This window comes from Arachis hypogaea, chromosome 3, assembly GCF_003086295.3.
Source record: "Arachis hypogaea cultivar Tifrunner chromosome 3, arahy.Tifrunner.gnm2.J5K5, whole genome shotgun sequence".
Classification (NCBI taxonomy): domain Eukaryota; kingdom Viridiplantae; phylum Streptophyta; class Magnoliopsida; order Fabales; family Fabaceae; genus Arachis; species Arachis hypogaea.
Genome location: NC_092038.1, coordinates 23,547,117 through 23,568,661, shown reverse-complemented (window position 1 = coordinate 23,568,661; position 21,545 = coordinate 23,547,117). Strand labels below are relative to the sequence as shown.

The following is a 21,545-nucleotide window of genomic DNA, read 5'->3' as shown; positions in this document are numbered from 1 at the left end:
GTATGACCGTATGAAAATCTGTAGCATCTGATTCTCTCGCTGCTTGCTCCCTGCTTCCGAGGCAATTATCGTATTGTTTGACGAACTGAATAAGCGAGCTGTTCCGAGTGATAAACTTGTTAAAAAATGAATGCATGCTCTCGCTCCTTTGTGTGCTTCTCATCCCTACCCAGAAGTGGTGATCCAGATAGATAGGAACCCATTTATGACGGTCTTCATACAGATCTGCATAATACACCCAAACACAGACTATAAATACACCCGAAAAAATATGCAATTTACACCTCTACTGCAGATTTTAAAAAGACATTACCTGAAAGCCACTTGTTGTCCACAAGACCAAAATTCAGCAGAAAATCGTTCCAATTCCTATCGAATGAGTCTTTGCTATGAGAGTTAAAAACAATTTGGCTCATTTCTCGTTCAATATCTGCATGTCCCTTGTACCCGTTTAATTTGCTTGGAATCTTCTTCATGATGTGCCAAATATACCAACGGTGAAGTGTTGTTGGCATACAGGCCTCTAAAGCCCTTTTCATTGATGCGCATTGATCGGTGAGAAACCCTTTTGGAGCGTTTCCTCCCATGCAACGAAGCCAACATTGAAATAACCATTTGAATGATTCAATTTCTTCGTTTTTCATCAAAGAGCATCCGAGAAGTGTTGACTGACCGTGGTGATTCATCCCCGACAAAAGAACCACAGACCAAATTATACCTGAAAACAAATTACCATAGTGCAGAATGCAAAATCATTAGGTACACCCCAACACATGCTTCGTATACACCCATAAAACAGCCAATATACACCTCTGCTACGGATTCATAAAAATACATTAATTTAGCATCATAAACAGGGGCAGTTTGTTACCTGTTTGTATTGTAGGTGGTGTCAAATGAAATGACGCCTCCGAAATACTCAAAGGCAGCTCTACTTCTTGCATCGGCCCAAAAAGCCAGTTTAATCGATTGATCCTCCTCGAGTTCAAGCTCAAAAAAGAAATTCTGATTCTTCTCTTTCATTCTTAACAAATATTTCCTGAATTCTTTTGCATCTTCTTGTTCGGAGACATTCCGCACTTCCCTGGTAATGTAATTCCTCACGTTCTTTTCGATAAAATTTAACTCGCGGTGACCCCCGGCAGCCGCAACAAATGATTGGTAGGTTTTGCTTGGTCTGATACCGGCCTCCTCGTTATTCTCTATTGTACGACGAATGGACATGCTTAGTTTCTTGTGCTGTTTGAGCATCTCTGCTAAGTACTTGGACAGCAGGGGTGTGAATGATCCAGCACAACCTTTGAAATGATCCAAGCACCGACATCCTTCAATGTGTGTATATAAATTCTTGCAGGATAGTTTAAACTGGCTGTCGGATTCGTCTTCTCGGTCGGAGATATTTTAGATTTCCATTTTTCCTCTCTGCTACATGTAATCAATTGATTCTTAATCTCGTTTCCCTTCCTATTTGTGCTCCGAACTCTTGTAGAAAAACCTGCAACCTTGGCGTAGTTCCTGTAAAATTTTCCAGCATCTTCAAGGGTGGTAAAGGTCATTCCAACCTTTGGAATAAACTGGTCATCAACAACAGAGAGAGGCTGCAGAATACACCATGTCAAAAACTATAAATACACCTATAGATATGATTCAAATACACCCAATCATGTCTAATATGATACACCCGAACCGCAACAACTCAACTAAAATGACAATAAAAGGCATAAACTGTAAATACACAGGCTGCAGAATACACCATGTCAAAAACTAAAAACACACCCAATCATGTCTGATATAATACACCTGAACGACAATAACTCAATTAAAATAATAAAAAACTAGTAAAGTGTAAATACACCCACACTTCTAGCAAAAATACTCCCAAAAAAGACCTGATCTACACCCGAGCGTCTGCTATAAATTCCAGATAATTAATCACAACTAATACATTGAATCGACAGATTCATGTTAACGTGTTAGTTTCACAGTCAATGTTCAGCATTTTTTCAACTACACAATGCTATACAAATTACTGCAAGAAAATTCAGACTAATCCTATGTAAATCAAACCTCAGGAACTTCATTAGATTCAAATTCATAATCCACCTCACCTGGATTCAGCTGACAATTCGAGGTTGAATGATCCATTATCTTCAAAACAAGTTCAAACTTTGATTTCAGAAAACAACAAATCAAAATAGAAAACGAAACTCGAGTTGCACAGAGAGAGGAAAGTAACGTAAACGAAGAACATACCAGTGAGAAAAGGAGAGGAAAAGAACGATGGGGAAGAAGGAGGGAAGATGCGCGAGAAGAAAAACAACCAAATCTCAAAATAACGAAAACGAAGAAGGAAACAAATATTTTAAATTTGGTAGTTAGATATACGCGGGATCTTATATAGCGCGTGTATACAACGTATGTGGAGAAACGCGTTTTTTTGTTTTATTACTTAATGAACTTGTAAAGCATACAAGCCCTAATAACTTGTATGCAGAGCTTTTCTGTTTAAATAAATAAATAAACTGATCATTTAACCAACTTAAATTAGTTTACAGCATAACTAATTACTTGAAGCTAAGTTAGTTATGCTATACCGGCTCAAGTTAGTTAGCTAGACGAAGCAAGATATATTTAAGTGTGAGTTAAGTTTAATCGCTAGAGTTAGAAAATTAACTTTATCTCTGTTAGCTTGAGTTAGTTCTTATTTATTATCTAATTATATATAAACTCTCGCTAAGTGAGATTCATTGACATGATTCAGTTTTCATTTTCTGATCCTTCATAGGCAGCTCTTATATATTTCTCTTCAACTCTTCTCGCTCACTACTACCACCCCACACTCATGAGCAGCGAATTTCACAATGCATGATGTGTTTTTAACCGTCAAAGACCTATGAGTAATTATTTTCTTATTAATGACATATAAGTCTTTATGAAAAATAATTAGAAATATACTTGTTATTTACTTTTAGATAAAAGAATAATGTTAATGGATTAACATGATAAGCAGTCAATTTTAACCAATACTATAATACGTTATTAATTAAAGAAATTCATTATGAAGCCTACTAAAAATTAGCTTGTATTGAGTTTGAATTTAAGATTTTTTTTTAATTGAGTTTTGGTTGTTCTTATATATTTTTAAGAGTTTTGAATTTTTTTATTGTGTGAATGTTGGTTGTAATATTGTTCGTACAATATTAGCTCCTCCCCACACTTTCTCTAGATAAAAATAATTAGGTTAATGTTTAAATTCGTTCTTGAAAGATCACGTGATTTTTATTTTCGTTCCCGAATGATTTTTTTAATCAAATTAGTCCCTGAAAGATAAACTGTTAATCAAATTAGTCCTTCCGTCAATTGGATGATGACGTGTCACGTTAAGTGCCACGTGGCATGATGATGTGACACGCCATGTGGCAGGTCAGTAACACGTGGCATGCACTTGACATATAAAATTTTTTTCTATTAATCAAAATAGTCCTTAAAAGTCCAGACGTAAGTCATTTTCATCCCTCAAAATTTAAAAATTAGTCAAACTAGTCCTTATATAATTTTTTTATTTTTTCTTCATAAAATTATCTCTCTCTTTTAATTATTCTCAAAATCTCTCTTATTCTTTTCTATTCTAAAACCTTTTTTGTTACATTACTATATTTTGCTGGAATATATATATACTCAAAATTGAAATGTATGTATTTATTAACTTAAATAAAGTTTTATGCTCAAAATCAAAATTTATGTATGTTAACCTAAACAAAGTTATATCACTATTTTTTTTGACTACATCTTTTTTTTTTTCATTACGGTATTACTTATATATAGGAGGTAATGGTAGTGATACTAGAGTCAAAATTCAAGAAGATACACAAATTTTGCTTCAATTCCAAACTTTACAAAATATTGAAAATTTGTTGGTTAATTATTATTATTATAAATGAATTGCTTCTTAAGCGTAATACGTGCAAACATCATAATAAATTTTTGTGTATTTCATATGTTTGAGATAGATTATATAATTTTTTTTAATTTCACAAATCAATTAGATAAAATGAAATATGAAACATTATACCTATGCATAACACAGGCTACTCCGCACTAGTACATTATATAAATAGATATGCTTCGTATTAAAATAAAATTTCTTGTGTTTTAAATGAAATATTTAAAAAATTATATTAGAATATTAAGATTCAAAAATGATTCCATAAACTAGTTTTTCAATTATTGAGTTTTACTATATAAATTAAATAATAATAAAAATTATAATTTTAAAAAATTTAAAAAATTTAAAATAATTACTATATTATTTAGTAAAATTTAAAATATTATATTTTTAAATATATAATCAACAATAACTTGATAAACTCATTTAAATAAAAAAAATTCACATAAAAAATTACAATTTGAAAATTTAAAATTTTAAAACACAAATGACAAAATAATTTTATAAAAATTTAATTATTTTTATTATTTTATGTAAAGAGAATTTTGTTTATTAAGGTTTAAAAAATAATATTAAAATTAGTAGTATAAACAAATATTATAAATTTAATATTATAAAAAAATTATATAAGGACTAGTTTGACTAATTTTTAAAATTTGAGGGATGAAAATGACTTACGTCTGGATTTTCAAGGACTATTTTGACGAATAGAAAACTTTTTTATATGTCAAGTGATGCCACATGTCGCAGACCTATCACGTAGTGTGCCACGTATTACTGACCTGCCACGTGGCGTGTCACGTCATCATGCCACGTGGCACTTAACGTGACATGTCATCATCCAATTAACGGAAGGACTAACAGTTTATCTTTCAGGGACTAATTTAATTAAAAAAATTATTCAGGGACGAAAATAAAGATCGCGTGATCTTTCAGAGACGAATTTGAACATTAACCCAAAAATAATTTTTATTGTTCAAACTTTAGCATTAATCATATTTACCAATAAAAACTTTAAAAATGCTATATGCATATAAAAAATTTAGTTATTAAATCAGTCATTATTATATATAAGTATAAATATGTAAATTAAAAAATTTTTATATATATTTTATATTTTAATATATATTTTATATATACTAATGACTTAATTTTAGTGATTGATTTAACGCACATTTAACATGTTTATAAAACTTTCACATCAACTATAGAATAGGATAGATTATTTTAAAATAAATGTATATTGGTTTAAAAAGGCTGATAAATAGAAAAAGTATAAAGATTCGAAATAAGCTTTTAAATGGAATTTGAGTGTAGGGCATTTTCATCCTTCAGGAGAAAGCAATACACATTTAAAAGATTCTAATTTTAATATATTGCTAATATAAAATAGTTTATACAATTATATATTTAACTATTATTTTTTAGATGATAATTCAAATAATAGATATCAAAAGTATTTATTTTAGATAAGTGTTAATATATATAATAGGATATCTACTTAAAATTTGTTTATATATTATAATGCATAAAAATTAAGTTCATTTGGAAATAGAGGAGAAAGTTATGTAATAAGATAATCTTTATCTCAGTCGATGAAAGTGTATTGTTCTCAATTATTTTATTATATATTTTTTAATTATCGCTTATTTTATTTTATATTTTTTAATTGCTGGAAAAATAATTGAGTAAAATTAAATATAATAAACATATAATTATAAAATTTATATGCATAAAATTATAAATATTAAATTAAATAAAATAATTTTGAGCTATTGTCTTTTTAATATTACCATTACCATAAATATAAATATAAATGTGTACATTGAAAAATTAAATATTTTAGAATTTTTATAATATTTACTATATAAAGATGCAATACAGTTAAAAAATTTTAAAACTATATAATCTTAATTAGTCTTGTTAAAACACTTGTTAGTCAAACTTATTTTTTAAAAATTAAACTTTTTCGTGTATATATATATATATATATATATATATATATATATATATATATATATATATGATCACAAAATTAACATAAAATATTTTAAAATTAAAGTGAATCAATTTATATTTTAAAAATTAGAATACCAACACAAAGGGCTTGTTTGTATTACTTTATAAGAAAAGAATTTTTTTAAGTGATTTTTTTAAAAAAAATTTTTAAAAATATAAAAGTAATTTTATATTTGGATATTTTATATTGACATTTTTATTTATTATGTAAAAATATTTTTTAAATAAATTTTTTTAGAAAAATATAAGTTGTAATTTTTAAGAGAATATTTTTTAAAATTTTTAATATTTTTATTTTTATTATTAAAAATTTATAAATATGTTAAAACATAAAAAATTTAACAATTTAATGATACGAAAACAAAATCCAATTATATTGTTAACTAAAATATGTAAAATTAATTAGGATATTAAAAGTTATAATTTTCATATCTGAATTAGTTATCATAATAAGTTTTGGTTATAGTAGAGTTGGATTTTAAAATTAGTTTTTCTCTTTTTTTTTTCTTTAAGATGTTATGACAATTTCTCAGTATTTCTAATAAATAGAAACTGTAAAAAAAAATCATCGCATATAAAGACAAAGAGAAGACCGTTTTTATATGTATTATTACTTTTAAATCTAATGTGTCTATTAAATATTAGCATTAACGAATGAGATTAAATTATTAATAATTTATAAATAATTATAATTAGACCACAACAGAAATTTAAATTACAATAAACTTCCAACAAAATTTATATGTATTGCAAAATTATTTAAAAATTTAAAATTTTAAAATCTAAATTTATCTAAAATCAACACAAATTAAAATTTAATAAATAAAAAAAATTTAAATATCTTAAGAAACTAAAAATTTAATAAAATGAGACTACAAAAAGCAACACACTAACCAAACACCAACCCACCCCTAGTCATCTTCGGCATGACCATCAACAATCAAGGGGTTCCCACCACTCCATTCCTCAGCAAACGTAGCCGACCTGTTTATCATCTCTACCACACTTGATGCCTGATTTCGGAAGAGCCTGTCATTCCTTTCTAGCCAGATTGTCCAAATAACAGCAAAGAACCCAATGAACCATCTCTTCCTTTCATCCTTCTGTACTGATAAATTCGTCCAGCTTTCAAAGTGTTACTTTAGCGTACCTGGAATGCTCCACTCCCTTCCAAAGGCGAGCAGCGAAGCATACCACACCTGCCAAGTGATCTTGCATCCAATAAACAAGTGAAAAGCAGTTTTCACAGACTTACAACAGAACACACACAAATTGTCATGCTGATCAATAACACGTAGTCTACACATTATATCCTTAGTATTTACCCTGCCAATCAACACAAACCAAGAAAAAAGCTCAATCCTCGGTGGGACCAGCCCTTTCCAAACAGCACAGGTGAAACTATAGCTTGTGATTTTTTCCGGTAGGACTTCCGCCTGCAACATCTGTACAAAGAAATTAGTTGAATAAACACCGTTTTTATCATATTTTCATACCACTCTATCCTCTCTCTCAGTTGTGAGCTTGACTGGTCTTAATATCTCATGAAGCTGGTTAACTAAATCCAGCTCCCATTGGAACAACTCTCTCCTCTACTGAAAACTCCAAATCCACTCTAACACATCCCAAAACCCACAAGCCGCTATCACAGATCCGTTAAGGTTTGAAATCAAGAAGAGCCTAGGAAACAAATCTTTCAACACCCCGTTAGGTAGCCAGCTATCCTCCTAGAATCATATTGTTCTACCATTCCCGAGGTCCATAGACAACCATCTGATCATCTTTTCTCTTACCTGCGGCTCGCTGATTTGTAGCTGACAGATATCCTTCCATGGACCCCCTCTTGAAGGTACAGGCTGTCCTCGCAGCATCACCAAACTATTCATGTTATTACGTGAGCAAATCACTTTCTTCCATAAGGGACAGTCTTCCTTTGAAAACCTCCACCACCACTTGAATAGCAATGCCATATTGCGAATTACTGCATCACCAACTCCCAAGCCACCCGCCTTCTTCGGAGCCATTACTACTTTTCATTTCACGAGGGGTATCCCGTTCCTCCCATCCTCTGTACTCCACAAGAACCATCTTTGTAGGAAAATCAACTTCTTAGCCACTGTCTTCGGCATCTTATATAAGCTGAGATAGTAAACATGCAGGCTATTAAGAACAGACTTAATGAGTACCAGCTTACCCGCTTTGTTGAAGGTCTTTGCTTTTCACAAACTCAGTTTTTCTTCTACCTTATCAATCACTGGTTTTCATGTCCTAACAAGTCTTGGATTTGCTCCCAAGAAAATGTCCAGATATTTGACTGGCAATGCTGCCTCCTTACAGCTCAGTAAGTGACACATCCGACGGACCCAACTTCTATCACAATTGACCGGAATAATACTGGACTTCTCAAAATTGATACTCAGTCCAGACATCAGTTCAAAACATCGGAGCAGCTGCTTATAATTCCTTATCGTCCTCTCTTCAGTCGGGTAAAAAAGTATAGTATCATCCGCAAACTGCAAGTGTGACAACTCAATGTTATTCCGTCCAACTAGTAGCGGAGAGATACGTCTGTTCCTTACCGCCTCTCCAATCATCCGATGAAGCACATCCACTACTAATACAAATAGAAAGGGAGACAATGGGTCCTGTTGTCGCAAACCCCTCTCCATTTTGAAAGGCTTTGATGGTGATCCATTGACAAGTATCGACATAGATGTCGAGCATACGCATTCCTTGATCTACCCTCTTCATCTCTAGCCGAACCCCATCTTCTACAAAACTATATCCACAAAGCTCCACTTGACTCTATCATAGGCCTTTTGAAAATTCAGCTTTATTATCAATGAGCTCTTCTTACGTGACTTCAACCAATGCACAGTTTCACAGGCAATCAAAGCCCCATCATGTATTTTTCTGCCCTTCACAAAAGCGTTCTAAGTCTCTCCTACCAAACTCGCATTACCTGCCGCATCCTTCGAACTAACACCTTGGATATGATCTTATAGACACAACCTATCATACTAATCGGCCGGAGATCTTTTATTTCTCTGGCTCCAACAAACTTGGATGCTAATACCACCCAGGTGACATTCGAATCGCTAGGCAATTTAGCAATCTGGACAAAGCCTATTACTTAAAGTCAGACACATTGATTTTACGAATCAAAATTAGCGAAATAAAAACAAAATTAAAAGAATAATTAGCTCATATATATATCTATTTTTTTTTATTTTGTCTTATTTTATGTTAGCGACTTAAAATTTGATGGAGCAAACTTTTGATGTAAGCAAAAGTTAACATATTCGTGTTTTCGTGCCTTTATAAAATGCAAGGCAGTCTCACAGTTTCAAATCATACTCTCTCTCTCTCTCTCTCTCTCTCTCTCTCTCTCTCTCTCTCTCTCTCTCTCTGTACTGCTTTCTGTTTTGGTGCAGTGATCATAAAAGAGCGAACACATACACACCTTCTTTCACTCTCGTTCTCTCTATTTATTTTCACTCCTCCACCAAAAAGTTTCCTTTATTACCGTACTTGTGCTTTTCACTCACTCACTAGTCACTACACACAAACCACCATTGTCATCTTGCTTGAACTGAATCGTTCACAGAGTGAGTGTGGTGGTATATATAAAAGAACAGAAAAGAATGGCTACTAAGAAAGTTGAGAAGATGGCTTCAATTGATGCTCAGCTGAGGTTGCTGGCACCAAGCAAGGTCTCTGATGATGATAAGCTTGTTGAATACGATGCTTTGTTGTTGGATCGATTCCTTGACATTCTTCAGGATTTGCATGGACCTGATATCAGAGAAACCGTAATTTCCTAGCACCTCTTTTCCTAATTATTTATTTTATTTTCTTATTTTGATTTGAGGATTTGTTTTAAATTCAATGAGGTGAGACTGGTTACTTTTGAATTGTTCTTTTAGTGTTTAGAGGAATGTTTAAGACAACTTTTTTAGGAATTTATGTCATTACCCTTTTAGTTTTTCTTGTGGTTTATTGTTCACCAATATCTGCATTCAAATGAATTTCTAACTGATCTGACTTGAGTTGGATTGATTTTATCTCTTTGATTTAGGTATTTCTTACGAATTTTAGTTTTTCTGTTTTTTTGGGTCATTAAAAGATTCTAGCTTTGTTAAGTTTAGTTTTGTGTTCAGTTGTGATTGATGTAAAATTTGCTTGATTTAGCTCAACGCTGTGATTTTTTTTTCTTTTTTCTGTCTTGGAACATTGACATTTGACAAATTTTGATTCTTTGTGTCCTCAGATGAAAAGTTGTGTTGTTAGTGAAATATAGATTCGTGCTTTACTAAAATAAGATCAATTCCACTTGCTTATGGGCCTTCTAGAGTTAATTCTGGTTTTATTTTTGGTGTTTTTTGTTGCTTATTTGTTTCTGTTCTTCACTGCTTACAAGGAATTTGTATCTCATTGGTCTGAGTAATTTTTTATGAATCCTAGGTTCAAGACTGCTATGAGCTGTCAGCAGAGTACGAAGGGGAGAATGATCCTCACAAATTGGAGGAACTTGGGAACATGCTGACTGGTCTTGATGCTGGGGACTCTATTGTTGTGGCCAAATCATTTTCTCACATGCTTAATTTGGCTAACTTGGCAGAAGAAGTTCAAATCGCCTACCGAAGAAGGATCAAGCTGTTGAAGAAAGGCGATTTTGTGGATGAGAACTCTGCCATCACTGAGTCAGATTTAGAAGAGACCTTCAAGAGGCTTGTGAATCAAATGAATAAGACCCCTCAAGAAGTCTTTGATGCTTTGAAGAACCAGACTGTAGATTTGGTCCTAACTGCTCATCCAACTCAGTCTGTTCGTAGATCTTTGTTGCAAAAGCATGGCAGGTTTGTCCATTACTTAGAGGAAAAATTATGGTAGTCAATTAATTGTGCATCTACCATTAGCTGCATGAAAATTCATTGACGAACTATCCTGCACTTTTGGCATTTTTCAGATTTCCGTACTAATGCGTAATCTTATGTTGACGTTGATAATAATTGCCATTTTTTCATCAGGATAAGGAATTGTTTGACACAGTTGTATGCTAAAGACATAACACCAGATGACAGACAGGAACTTGATGAGGCTTTACAAAGAGAGGTGTGTAACTGCTGGTTATTGTTGATTCTATATTCTTATATTATGCCAGTAATGACAGCTGCATGGTTCTCCAAGTTGTTTTGCTACTTTATGTATAAAGTTGTATATAAGAACTTTGATTGAGGTTGATATTTTCCTGCAAAACATTTGCAGTATATTCATGCTGTTTAATAAAGATAGCCTAATGGTTTATTCAGTGATAAAATATTTTCATTGGTCGAGTAATCTGAGTTTATCCACAGTGTAACCTTGTTCATATGGATGGCATTACACAAATTCTATAAATCTATGCTAGTGTTGAACTAAGGTTTGCTGAGTTTTTGTAATTTATGTGCACTTAGTATGCGATATAACCCCTTGAGTTTTTCATGACCAATTGGTATATCTTGTTTCATAGTTGGCCTAACCTTTCTGTAAGAACTCAAGAAAGTTTTTATGTGAATGGCTTTTATCACTGCCATGAATTGGTAATTAGAATTGTATATGTGAATCAGTATAGTTCAGCCCTAGTGACTGATCTCTCATGCAGATTCAAGCTGCATTTCGTACGGATGAAATTCGAAGGACCCCTCCTACACCACAAGATGAAATGAGGGCCGGAATGAGCTACTTCCATGAGACGATCTGGAAAGGTATACCAAAATTTTTGCGCCGAGTTGACACTGCTCTGAAGAACATTGGTATAAATGAACGTGTCCCATATAGTGCTCCGGTTATTCAGTTCTCTTCTTGGATGGGAGGAGATCGTGACGGTATGTTTCTTTTCCCCTAAGCAATTAATACATGGATATGTTTTTCAAAAAGAAGGTTTATCTTTGCTAAACTTCCTGTGCCTGTCTTTGTTCACCAAATTCTTCATGTATATTTGACCCGAAATCCTTCATTCCTCATATTTTCTTTATCCATTTCGTCATCCATCCTGTGTCATCTTCAGTTTTGGGCACTGCCTTGGGCCTTGGAGGCATCGGTTGCAATACAAAATGACTTTGTCTTACAATATGTCTGATGTGCTTTGCAGGAAACCCGAGGGTAACTCCTGAAGTTACAAGGGATGTATGTTTGCTGGCTAGAATGATGGCTGCTAATTTGTACTTTTCTCAGATTGAGGATCTCATGTTTGAGGTATCAAATATTGCAGGTCTTTATTCATGATTTATTTTACGTTATCATTTATAGCACTGTTCTTACCTTTTATTTTTGTTTGCTCCTGGCAGTTGTCAATGTGGCGCTGCAGTGATGAGCTTCGTGTTCACGTCGATGAACTCCTTAGGTCCTCAAAGAGTGATGCAAAACACTATATTGGTATGAAAAGTTGATATTATTTTGTTCTAAATATAAATTCTAAACTTTTAAGTTCTTTTAAGATAAATAATTTCAAAATTGAGCACTTTAAACTTCTGAGCAAATATTCAGAGTTTGTCCTTTTGATCAGTAGGTTATATTAAATGATGTAATAAATTCTTCGTTACTGCAGAGTTCTGGAAACAAGTTCCTCCAAATGAGCCCTATCGTGTTATTCTTGGTGATGTGAGGGACAAACTATATAATACACGTGAGCATGCCAGGCAGTTATTAGCCAATGGGACCTCTGAAATCCCTGAAGAGACAACCTTCACGAATGTTGAACAGGTATCATCCTCCATTCAGTAGTTAGTGGAATAAGGTTGTTGTTGCCCAGAGAATAATATCAATATAGTGATATTTATATAATGTATTTTAAACTCTTTGTCCTTCATTGTTTTCTTGTAGTTTCTGGAGCCTCTTGAGCTATGTTATAGGTCACTATGTGCATGTGGTGACCAACCAATAGCAGATGGAAGCCTTCTTGATTTCTTGCGGCAAGTTTCCACCTTTGGACTTTCACTTGTAAGACTCGACATCCGTCAAGAATCGGACAGGCACACTGATGTTATGGATGCTATTACAAACCACTTGGAGCTCGGATCTTATCGAGAATGGTCCGAGGAACGCAGGCAGCAATGGCTATTGTCCGAGCTCAGTGGAAGGCGCCCTCTCTATGGGCCTGATCTTCCGAAAACAGAAGAAATTACAGATGTGTTGGAAACCTTCCGTGTCATTGCGGAACTTCCTTCCGATAGCTTTGGTGCCTATATCATCTCAATGGCAACAGCTGCATCTGATGTGCTTGCTGTAGAGCTTTTACAACGTGAATGTCATGTGAAGCAGCCACTAAGAGTTGTCCCATTGTTTGAAAAGCTTGCTGATCTCGAGGCTGCTCCTTCTGCATTAGCCTGCCTATTCTCTATAGATTGGTATAGAAACCGTATTGATGGTAAACAGGAAGTTATGATTGGGTACTCTGACTCCGGGAAAGACGCTGGCCGTCTATCTGCAGCATGGGCGCTTTACAAGGCTCAAGAAGAGCTCATAAAAGTTGCTAAGGAGTTTGGTGTTAAGCTTACCATGTTCCATGGCAGAGGAGGGACTGTGGGAAGAGGAGGAGGTCCCACTCATCTGGCTATACTATCTCAGCCACCAGACACTATCCACGGCTCGCTTAGAGTAACAATTCAAGGTGAAGTTATTGAACAGTCATTTGGAGAAGAGCACTTGTGCTTCAGAACACTTCAGCGTTTCACTGCTGCTACACTGGAGCACGGAATGCATTCTCCTGTGTCGCCAAAGCCAGAATGGCGTGCTCTCATGGATGAGATGGCTGTCATTGCTACAAAGGAGTACCGCTCTGTTGTCTTCCAGGAACCACGTTTTGTTGAATACTTCCGATGTGTAAGTAGTTTTCTATGCTAATCTTACTTATGATCAATTTTTAAACTTGATATGAGAACTGGTAAGTTGCACTTGAAAATCTAGTGAATAGTAATTAAGTATGGTATGCTTAAATGTTAAATTAACATGACACCTGACAAATACTTTTAACATTTTTGACATTCAAGTTTTTGTTAATAATGTTTATAGTGCTTACTTTTATAAAAGAAAAAATGTTTACGAATGCTTATTAATATATCTATTTCTTTGTAAATTTTGTGAATAATTTATTTGTTTAAAAGTCTCTGGTTTGATTGGAATATGAATATCTGATTATTTAAGTAAAACTATCTTTTGTTATTCCACAACAGTCACAAAATTAATGATGTTGCAGATTCCTTATGTACCTTTTTTTAACTTCTGAAAATTGTGAACTACAGGCAACTCCCGAGTTGGAGTATGGAAGAATGAACATCGGCAGTCGTCCATCAAAACGAAAGCCAAGTGGAGGAATAGAATCTCTCCGTGCTATACCATGGATCTTTGCATGGACTCAGACAAGGTTTCACTTGCCTGTATGGCTTGGCTTTGGGAAGGCATTTAAGCATGTAATTGAGAAGGATCCAAAGAATCTCCAAATGCTTCGCGATATGTATAACCAATGGCCTTTCTTTAGGGTCACCCTTGACTTAGTTGAAATGGTGTTTGCAAAGGGAGACCCTGGGATTGCAGCTCTATATGACAAACTCCTAGTGTCAGAAGAACTATGGCTGTTTGGTGAGCGTTTAAAGTCTAAATATGAAGAAACCAAGAGCCTTCTCCTCCAGGTAGTCTATGACTTCTGCTTAATAATTTGACTGCTTGGGTTCTTTTAATGCTTTATCTTAAGATCATGGGTTCAAGCTGTAGAGCAGCCAACTGATATGTAATTATCACGTTCGGTTGTCTACATTACACCTTTTGAGTGTGACCCTTCTCTAAACTCTGCATTAACGAGGGATATTTTTGCACTGGGTTGCCCTTCTCACTCTGTTATAGATGACACGTCATATATGTAATTGTAGAACATTATTCTTGTACTTTTTATTAGTAGTTTAAATATTAGAAGTTTGTTTAGTTAAGGGGTAAAATTCGGGTGGAAATTTTCATGGATGAGTTTCATGTAATGTAAATTTCCACCTGAATCTTAATCCCCACCAGACGGACATAAGAACCTCGAAACTTGATCTGATGTAGAAGATTCAAGATAGGTTCCCCTGTTGGAATACACACTCTCCATCATTCTAGTTTCATCGTGCTTCTGGAACAGTGAAAATGAAAATGAATTTATATATCTATTTATTCATCTTATTGTCCCTACAGTATTGATAATTTTTGCTACAAACTCTTTGTAGGTTGCTGGGCACAAAGATCTCCTTGAAGGAGATCCTTACCTAAAGCAAAGACTTCGGATTCGTGATTCTTACATCACAACTCTCAACGTCTTGCAAGCCTACACTCTGAAGCGAATCCGCGACCCTGACTACCATGTGAACTTGAAGCCTCACCTGTGCAAGGATTACACTGAATCTAGCAAGCCGGCGGCAGAGCTTGTTAAACTCAACCCGAAAAGCGAGTATGCCCCTGGTTTGGAGGATACCCTCATCCTGACAATGAAGGGTATAGCTGCTGGCATGCAAAACACTGGTTAAGCTTCCACGGCTGTGTTGCTCTGTTTATTATTATTGTTAGTGTTGATAACATTGTGATATTGCCATGTTGGGTACTTGTAACACATGTTGTCTTACTAGAGATGTGAACCTGCATCAAAATAACTTTCTTTATATATGTTATCATGAAATAAAATTATGTTTTTAGCCCGAGCCAGCAAGGGTTTTATGCTGACTTTCTATTTGAATTTAGATCCTTTGAAGTGATAAAGTAAGGAATTTAATCCTAAACCAATCATATGTGGATATATTATCTTAATTTTAAGAGTGATTACTTTAATATTTTAGGCCATAACTCCCAATGCTTCCAGCACACAGCACTGATCACCCATAAACTTCCAAGAAAGTCAAGGTCGGGAATGGTAAAATTAAGTTGAACAATTAAGGAGGACAAAGTTGTCACTTAAATTTTGAGCGTAACAACTCCGGAGCACTTGCCATTTTGTATTGTATATATACATTTTATAGTTAAATACTATTCAACATTTATCAAGAATTCAATTTGTGAATTGTGATTCGATAACCATGAATACTTCTCTATTCCCTATCCCTCCGTTAATCATTTTACTTTTTTTTTTTTTTTGTCATGTCTGTTTACTCTTTTCTAAACATCTCGAAGTGAATTGCTACCTGTGTTGAACAAAAACACAACTAAAACAAGGTTTAAGAATCGCACTATTTTAAGTAGGGAAAGGAAGTGGAGGATCTATTTGCTCATCATAAAGCAATCTCGTTTGAACTGGGGTGAAGGAGATGAATTGCTTAAATAAAACTTCACTTCCCTTTTAATTCTAGTATACACAAAGAGCCTTTGTTTCTTTACTCAACTAAATCAGAAAAACAATAAATTTACATTTACAACTTAAAAGTACAAACTGTTTGCCCTTTGTCGCAGAAACTATTGCCTGTAGGTTCCGAACAGAGTCAGAGAATATAGATGTGTAAGATGAAATTCATGATAACCAAGTCAACAAGTACATGAAGAAATCTCAATGGCTTGACTGCAATCTTAGAGGGGAAGAGACATAGGTGAAAACCATACAAACACCAGATATAATATCACCACTGTAAGGGTTCGCAACTACTTTAACAATCAACAAAATTTTATTTTTGTTCAATGCCACAACAGAAGATATTAAAATTTACATGACTTCAAGCATAGCAAAGCAACAAGAAAACCAAGATCATGCTGATCCTTTTAACTGAGACCAGCCAATAGATCTGCATCTTCACAAAAATGTTACTCTTAATATGATCTTTCAATATCGGGCTAGAAAGCAAACTCTAGATTATACTAAAAATAAGTATGCTTGTAGTATTGTTTCAATCTCTGATAATTCATGGAGCTCTAAAGTCTTGGATCAGAAAACATTATATTCTCCTTGCTTACATAAGTTAGAAAGAATGAATAAATGGAAGGGAGTTAAAGTGACCAAAAACAGTATACCAGTTGCAGCCTAGACAGCTCTATCTCATTCATTTTTCTTGCAGCATGTTGGTGCTAAATTCAATCGTACTCTCGTGCTTTGAGCCGCTTTGAACAATGATATAGTATACAGGGTACTAGATTATTATAATTATAATTATAATTTATAAAATATCAACTCTTATTCTTTTCACCATATAGGCCTAGAGAAAAGTATATGTATATATACGTAGAAATATTGTAACTTTTTAATACAAGAGATATAGAGATCATGGAAAAAGAAACAGAAAAGACAAATATCTTACACAGCTTTTTCCTTGGTTTGCAGGTATAGAGTATTGTTACTTCCTTGATTTGCAGGTGTAAAGTATGGTTACCAAGAGTTGAGAGATCTTTGCTCAAATCAACTTAACTACAGTTCACAATCAATATAAAGGAAGAACAAAAAAGAAGAAAATAATGCACAAAGAACTGAAAATCACAATGAAATCTGGAAGTATCCATCTAATGATTTCTTTTCAGTATTGGAATGGAATGAGAGTCTGAAAAGTTACAAGTTCCTAATCAAATGAAACTAAAGTACTTAAAACAAAATGAGCTACAACACTAGTTGAATACTAGAACGAGCAAATCACTTTGGGAGACGGAGAAGGGGAACAAATTGCAGATATTGCAATATGTAATATAACAATTCACAATTGCCTATTGCGATCAATTACCATCAGTTGCCTACTCACTGTTCTGCAATTCAAGCAAAGCTACAAAATGAACTCAGCAGAGTATCGATCAACTGATCTTTTCGCTGAGTCAATGAGAGATAGCAGCAGGAACCTCAATCTATCTTTACGGATGAGAACAAGTAATGCACGAAGTAGAATGATGTAAGGAAGCCAACTGTCCCAGTGGCCAACATGATTGCCACTGCCATGAGTAGCGAATAGCCAAGGTAAAGTGTAGCTGAGACTGGCCCGCTCAAACTCTGAAGGTCAAAAACCAAATAGTTAATTGAATACAAGAAGACATACAGCGAAACAGAACCTGAGGCAAAGAATGCCTTCCACCACCACTGCCAATCTTCCACACAAAGGTGCATATAGGTGAGGACAACAGATACTTCCGCACAAACAATAATCAGCAGCAGTAGAACAACGAGCAGGAAACCAAATACATAATAGAACCTCCCAAGCCAAATACTGGAAAGGATGAAGAAAAGCTCAATAAAGAGGGTTCCAAATGGAAGAGTTCCGGCACCGAGAACAAGAAGCCAAGATGGATATTTACGGGCAGGAATTTCCCTAGGAATTTGATTAGTCCGCACAGGATATTCAATTGCCTCTGCTCTTGTCCCCATAAATCCTCCAATCATGGTAAGTGGTACCGAAATACAGAACCAAAGGAAGAAGAGCTCAAAATACAAGGAAATGGGAATCGCACCAGTACTGCTGCTGCCCCACAGAATAAAATTCAGTACTGTAAGAATAATGAAAGCGATTCCAGGAAAGAAACAAGCTGCGGACCAGGAAATTGATCTCCAACCTTCCGTGGTTCCCTTGATGGTGCTCCAGAGTCGTACGCTAACATAACCGGCAGCAATCCCAAGGATAAGAAATAAGAGTATCATTCCTGTTAGTAACATACCACGGGAGGCTGGTGACATAAAACCAAGGGCTGCAAAAACAATGGTAACGCCACCCATCCCAAGAATTTGAACTCCATCTCCAACCATCACACACAGAAGCTTTGAGCAATTAGGCTCCCTGAAAACATCTCCCACAACAAGTTTCCATCCCGAGAGCTCCTCATTCATTTGAGCTTGTGCCTCTTTATCCAGTTCCTCATACCTTGTCAGGTCCCTTCGCACAGTCCTCAAGAAAATAACAAAGACAATACCAGCAAGGAAAAAGATGACCATAAGTGAGTTCATGATTGAGAACCAATGAACTTTGGAACCTTCCATCTTCAAATAAGCATCCCAACGCGATGGCCATTTTATATCACTTTTCACAAATTCAACCTCATATGTGAATGATATCCTTTCTTGCTCTTTTATTACTTGATACTTGTCAAGTTCACTTGGGCAGCTTATAGAAGTGATATTATCATACATGTGGAGCGACGTCATGACTTCAGGATCATATTTAACACTGCAAGGGGAAACCTGAAAGCCAACTATTTGATATCCAGATGCTTTACTCTTGTCGGATTCAGAAATAACACCCAAACCTTCCTCCCCAGTCCCTATAATCTCAGCATTGCTTCCTTCATATTCATGAACCAAAATTGTAAACTTCAGGTGGTTGATGATGTAGTCATCATTGCTACCAGGGGGTGTATATCCAACGGGGAACCCTGTCCACTGGATTTTAACCCCATTTTGAACAGCAAATCGCATAACTGGGAGGTTATCAAGGATCATATTCACTTGGTACAGATCCCGCGTTCTTTGTTTGAGCAGCTTCACCTCATGCTCATTCAGCGGGGTTGTTGTACAGAGATAGATTGACTCATTAACATTCATCTGGAACCGATAGGGTGAGTTATCAATCTGATCCCCCATAAGGAGCTCTCCGAGATTCTCCGCACTCTTTTTTATGCCACCAAGCGGCTTGCAGTATGGAAGGCTGTAATAGCTGAATGGAAGCTCGGTTTCAATAGAGGTCAATGAATTCACCTTGGCATATATATTATCTCCATTTACATACGTATGCATGTAACTTCCAGGCAGATAGAAACCATTGCAAAGTTGAGCAGCAAAGACAATGATGGAAATAAAAACCCAGTACATCAATGGCTTTGTTACCAACTCCATTCCCTTCACTTTTTTTATGAGTCTACGCTAACTCGAACAATAATGCATCCAGATTCTTATCTACAAGAAAAAAAGAAAAGCATAGCAATTTCAACAGAAGCGTACCAAAAGCAATTAAAAGTCCATATACGTATACATACTCATACAAATCATCAACGGTTTGAAAATTAAAATCAGATCAATTAAGAAAAACCAAGAAGGAGATCTCAATTCCTTAAAAAATAAATAAATAAAAGGGGGAAACTACGAATTCTACATCATCCCATAACAAAATCAAACCCAACGAGGAAATGAATAACGTTCACTAAAGAATGGAAACAGTAGCATAAATTGCAAGTTAAAAATCAAAATATTAAAAGAAAACTACTTAGCACAGATACACACAACAAGTGAATTCGAATCAAATCGAAATGAAAGGACGACTGCCACATGAATCCGAAATTCCTCGAAAAGAAAGACCGATTAATGAGCTCCAACGCCAACATCAGAGAAATCAAGAGTAAATGGAAATGGAAAAAAAGAAAAAGAAAAAGAAAACAAATGGAAGAGTATAAGATGAGATCTACATATGGCGTCGTTTCATGGTTGAAAGAGGTGCATAGCTAGGAAGAGAGGAAAACCTACCCTGGAATTTGGTAATGGAAAGAGGGAGAGAGATCTGAACTCAACGCACCAGATGGTTTCCGGCGGTAGGAATGAAGCAGAAGCAAATTATTCGATATTTGGGTTATGTTGGATCCGCGGATTGGATCGTCCTCAGTCCTCACCACAAAAGAACAGTAGCACTCACCGGCTAACAACATATATATATGGAATTGGAATTTGGAAGTTAAAAGTAAAAAATAAATGGTTTTTGAAATGAATTTAATTTTGAAAAGTGTAAAACAGTTTTATAGTATATTTAATCGTCTAACACCACATTAATAAAATATTAATTGCGTAATAATCATACAAAAAAATTATAAAATATTTTATATTGTGAACATATTAAAATTAAACAGAGACTCACATAATATAATTATCATTTAATAGTTATTAATTATCACTTGAGTAAATTATCAATTTTCTCCTCGAATTATCGTAATGCTGACAAAAATAATCTCTACTTTTATTAATGACAAATATACACCTAAAAAATTGAAAAATACTACAAAATATTCGATCGTAAATAAAAATGTATTCCATTAATAGAGTTGACTGAGCTGTCAAACGGATTTCATTACATCCCTTTTTCTACTTCTTTTTCATTCTTCCTCACTCTTTCCCTCCCCAAAGCAACTACAACAAAAATAAACATCTCAGTCACTCCTTCCCTCCCCCAAACCTCCTAGAAGCCGCTGCAAGCTGCACAACAACATATCTCAATCACCCCGAAATTGCAACAACGACAATATCATCTTCCTAGCTGAAGTTTCTACAACATCTTCCTCACTATTTCTCTCCTCAAATACGATGTCGCCTCTTCTTCTAAAATTTCTCTCCCTCAAGTACGACAATGGTCTTGTTCTTTGCTAGTGTCATCTTGCTCATCCACTTCTCCTCCTTCGATTCTTCTCTCTCGCCACCTTTCTTTTTCTCTCTCCTCAACAACGACGCTTGCGGTGATGCTGCCCTCTCCTCCCGTCCTCACTCACTCTCCAAAACAACTACAACAATAATAAGCAACATCTCAGTGACTCCCTCCCTCCTCCAAACCCCATAAAATAGACCTTACACCTCACCCTCTTCATATTAGCCACAGCAATAATCAACTATAATCAGTAATAATCATCTATAATCAGAAATTTCACAATT

The 21,545-nt window shown here is 34.7% G+C and overlaps 2 protein-coding genes across 3 annotated transcripts; one reads left to right on the top strand and one right to left on the bottom strand.

Annotated features, from left to right (window-relative positions):
- Positions 1-9,315: 9,315 nt before the first annotated feature.
- On the top strand, positions 9,316-15,691 carry LOC112789888 (phosphoenolpyruvate carboxylase). Its single transcript, XM_025832004.3, has 10 exons — positions 9,316-9,777; positions 10,430-10,824; positions 10,996-11,080; positions 11,610-11,832; positions 12,099-12,202; positions 12,295-12,382; positions 12,555-12,709; positions 12,830-13,828; positions 14,248-14,634; positions 15,202-15,691. Exons 1-10 carry the CDS (start codon positions 9,610-9,612, stop codon positions 15,496-15,498), a joined length of 2,901 nt encoding a protein of 966 aa, XP_025687789.1. The 5' UTR covers positions 9,316-9,609; the 3' UTR covers positions 15,499-15,691.
- Positions 15,692-17,439: 1,748 nt separating this feature from the next.
- Positions 17,440-20,552, bottom strand: LOC112789887 (transmembrane 9 superfamily member 12). 2 transcript variants are annotated; one of them, XM_025832002.3, is made up of 2 exons: positions 20,376-20,552; positions 17,440-19,811 (listed from the first exon to the last, which is right to left on the bottom strand). In XM_025832002.3, the coding sequence occupies exon 2, from the start codon at positions 19,749-19,751 to the stop codon at positions 17,775-17,777; it is 1,977 nt and encodes a 658-aa protein (XP_025687787.1). In that variant the 5' UTR covers positions 19,752-19,811; positions 20,376-20,552; the 3' UTR covers positions 17,440-17,774. The 2 variants fall into 2 exon arrangements, with proteins under 2 accessions (XP_025687787.1, XP_025687788.1); XM_025832003.3 differs by having other exon boundaries at positions 20,425-20,545.
- Between the last annotated feature and the right edge of the window lie 993 nt (positions 20,553-21,545).

Bases quoted from the DNA above. Each gene is read 5' to 3' on its own strand.
- LOC112789888 (XM_025832004.3), top strand. From the start codon at position 9,610: ATGGCTACTAAGAAAGTTGAGAAGATGGCTTCAATTGATGCTCAGCTG. The intron at 10,825-10,995 runs GTTTGTCCATTA...TTTTTTCATCAG, and splicing joins TTGTTGCAAAAGCATGGCAG to GATAAGGAATTGTTTGACAC. The intron at 14,635-15,201 runs GTAGTCTATGAC...AACTCTTTGTAG, and splicing joins CCAAGAGCCTTCTCCTCCAG to GTTGCTGGGCACAAAGATCT.
- LOC112789887 (XM_025832002.3), bottom strand. From the start codon at position 19,751: ATGGAGTTGGTAACAAAGCCATTGATGTACTGGGTTTTTATTTCCATC.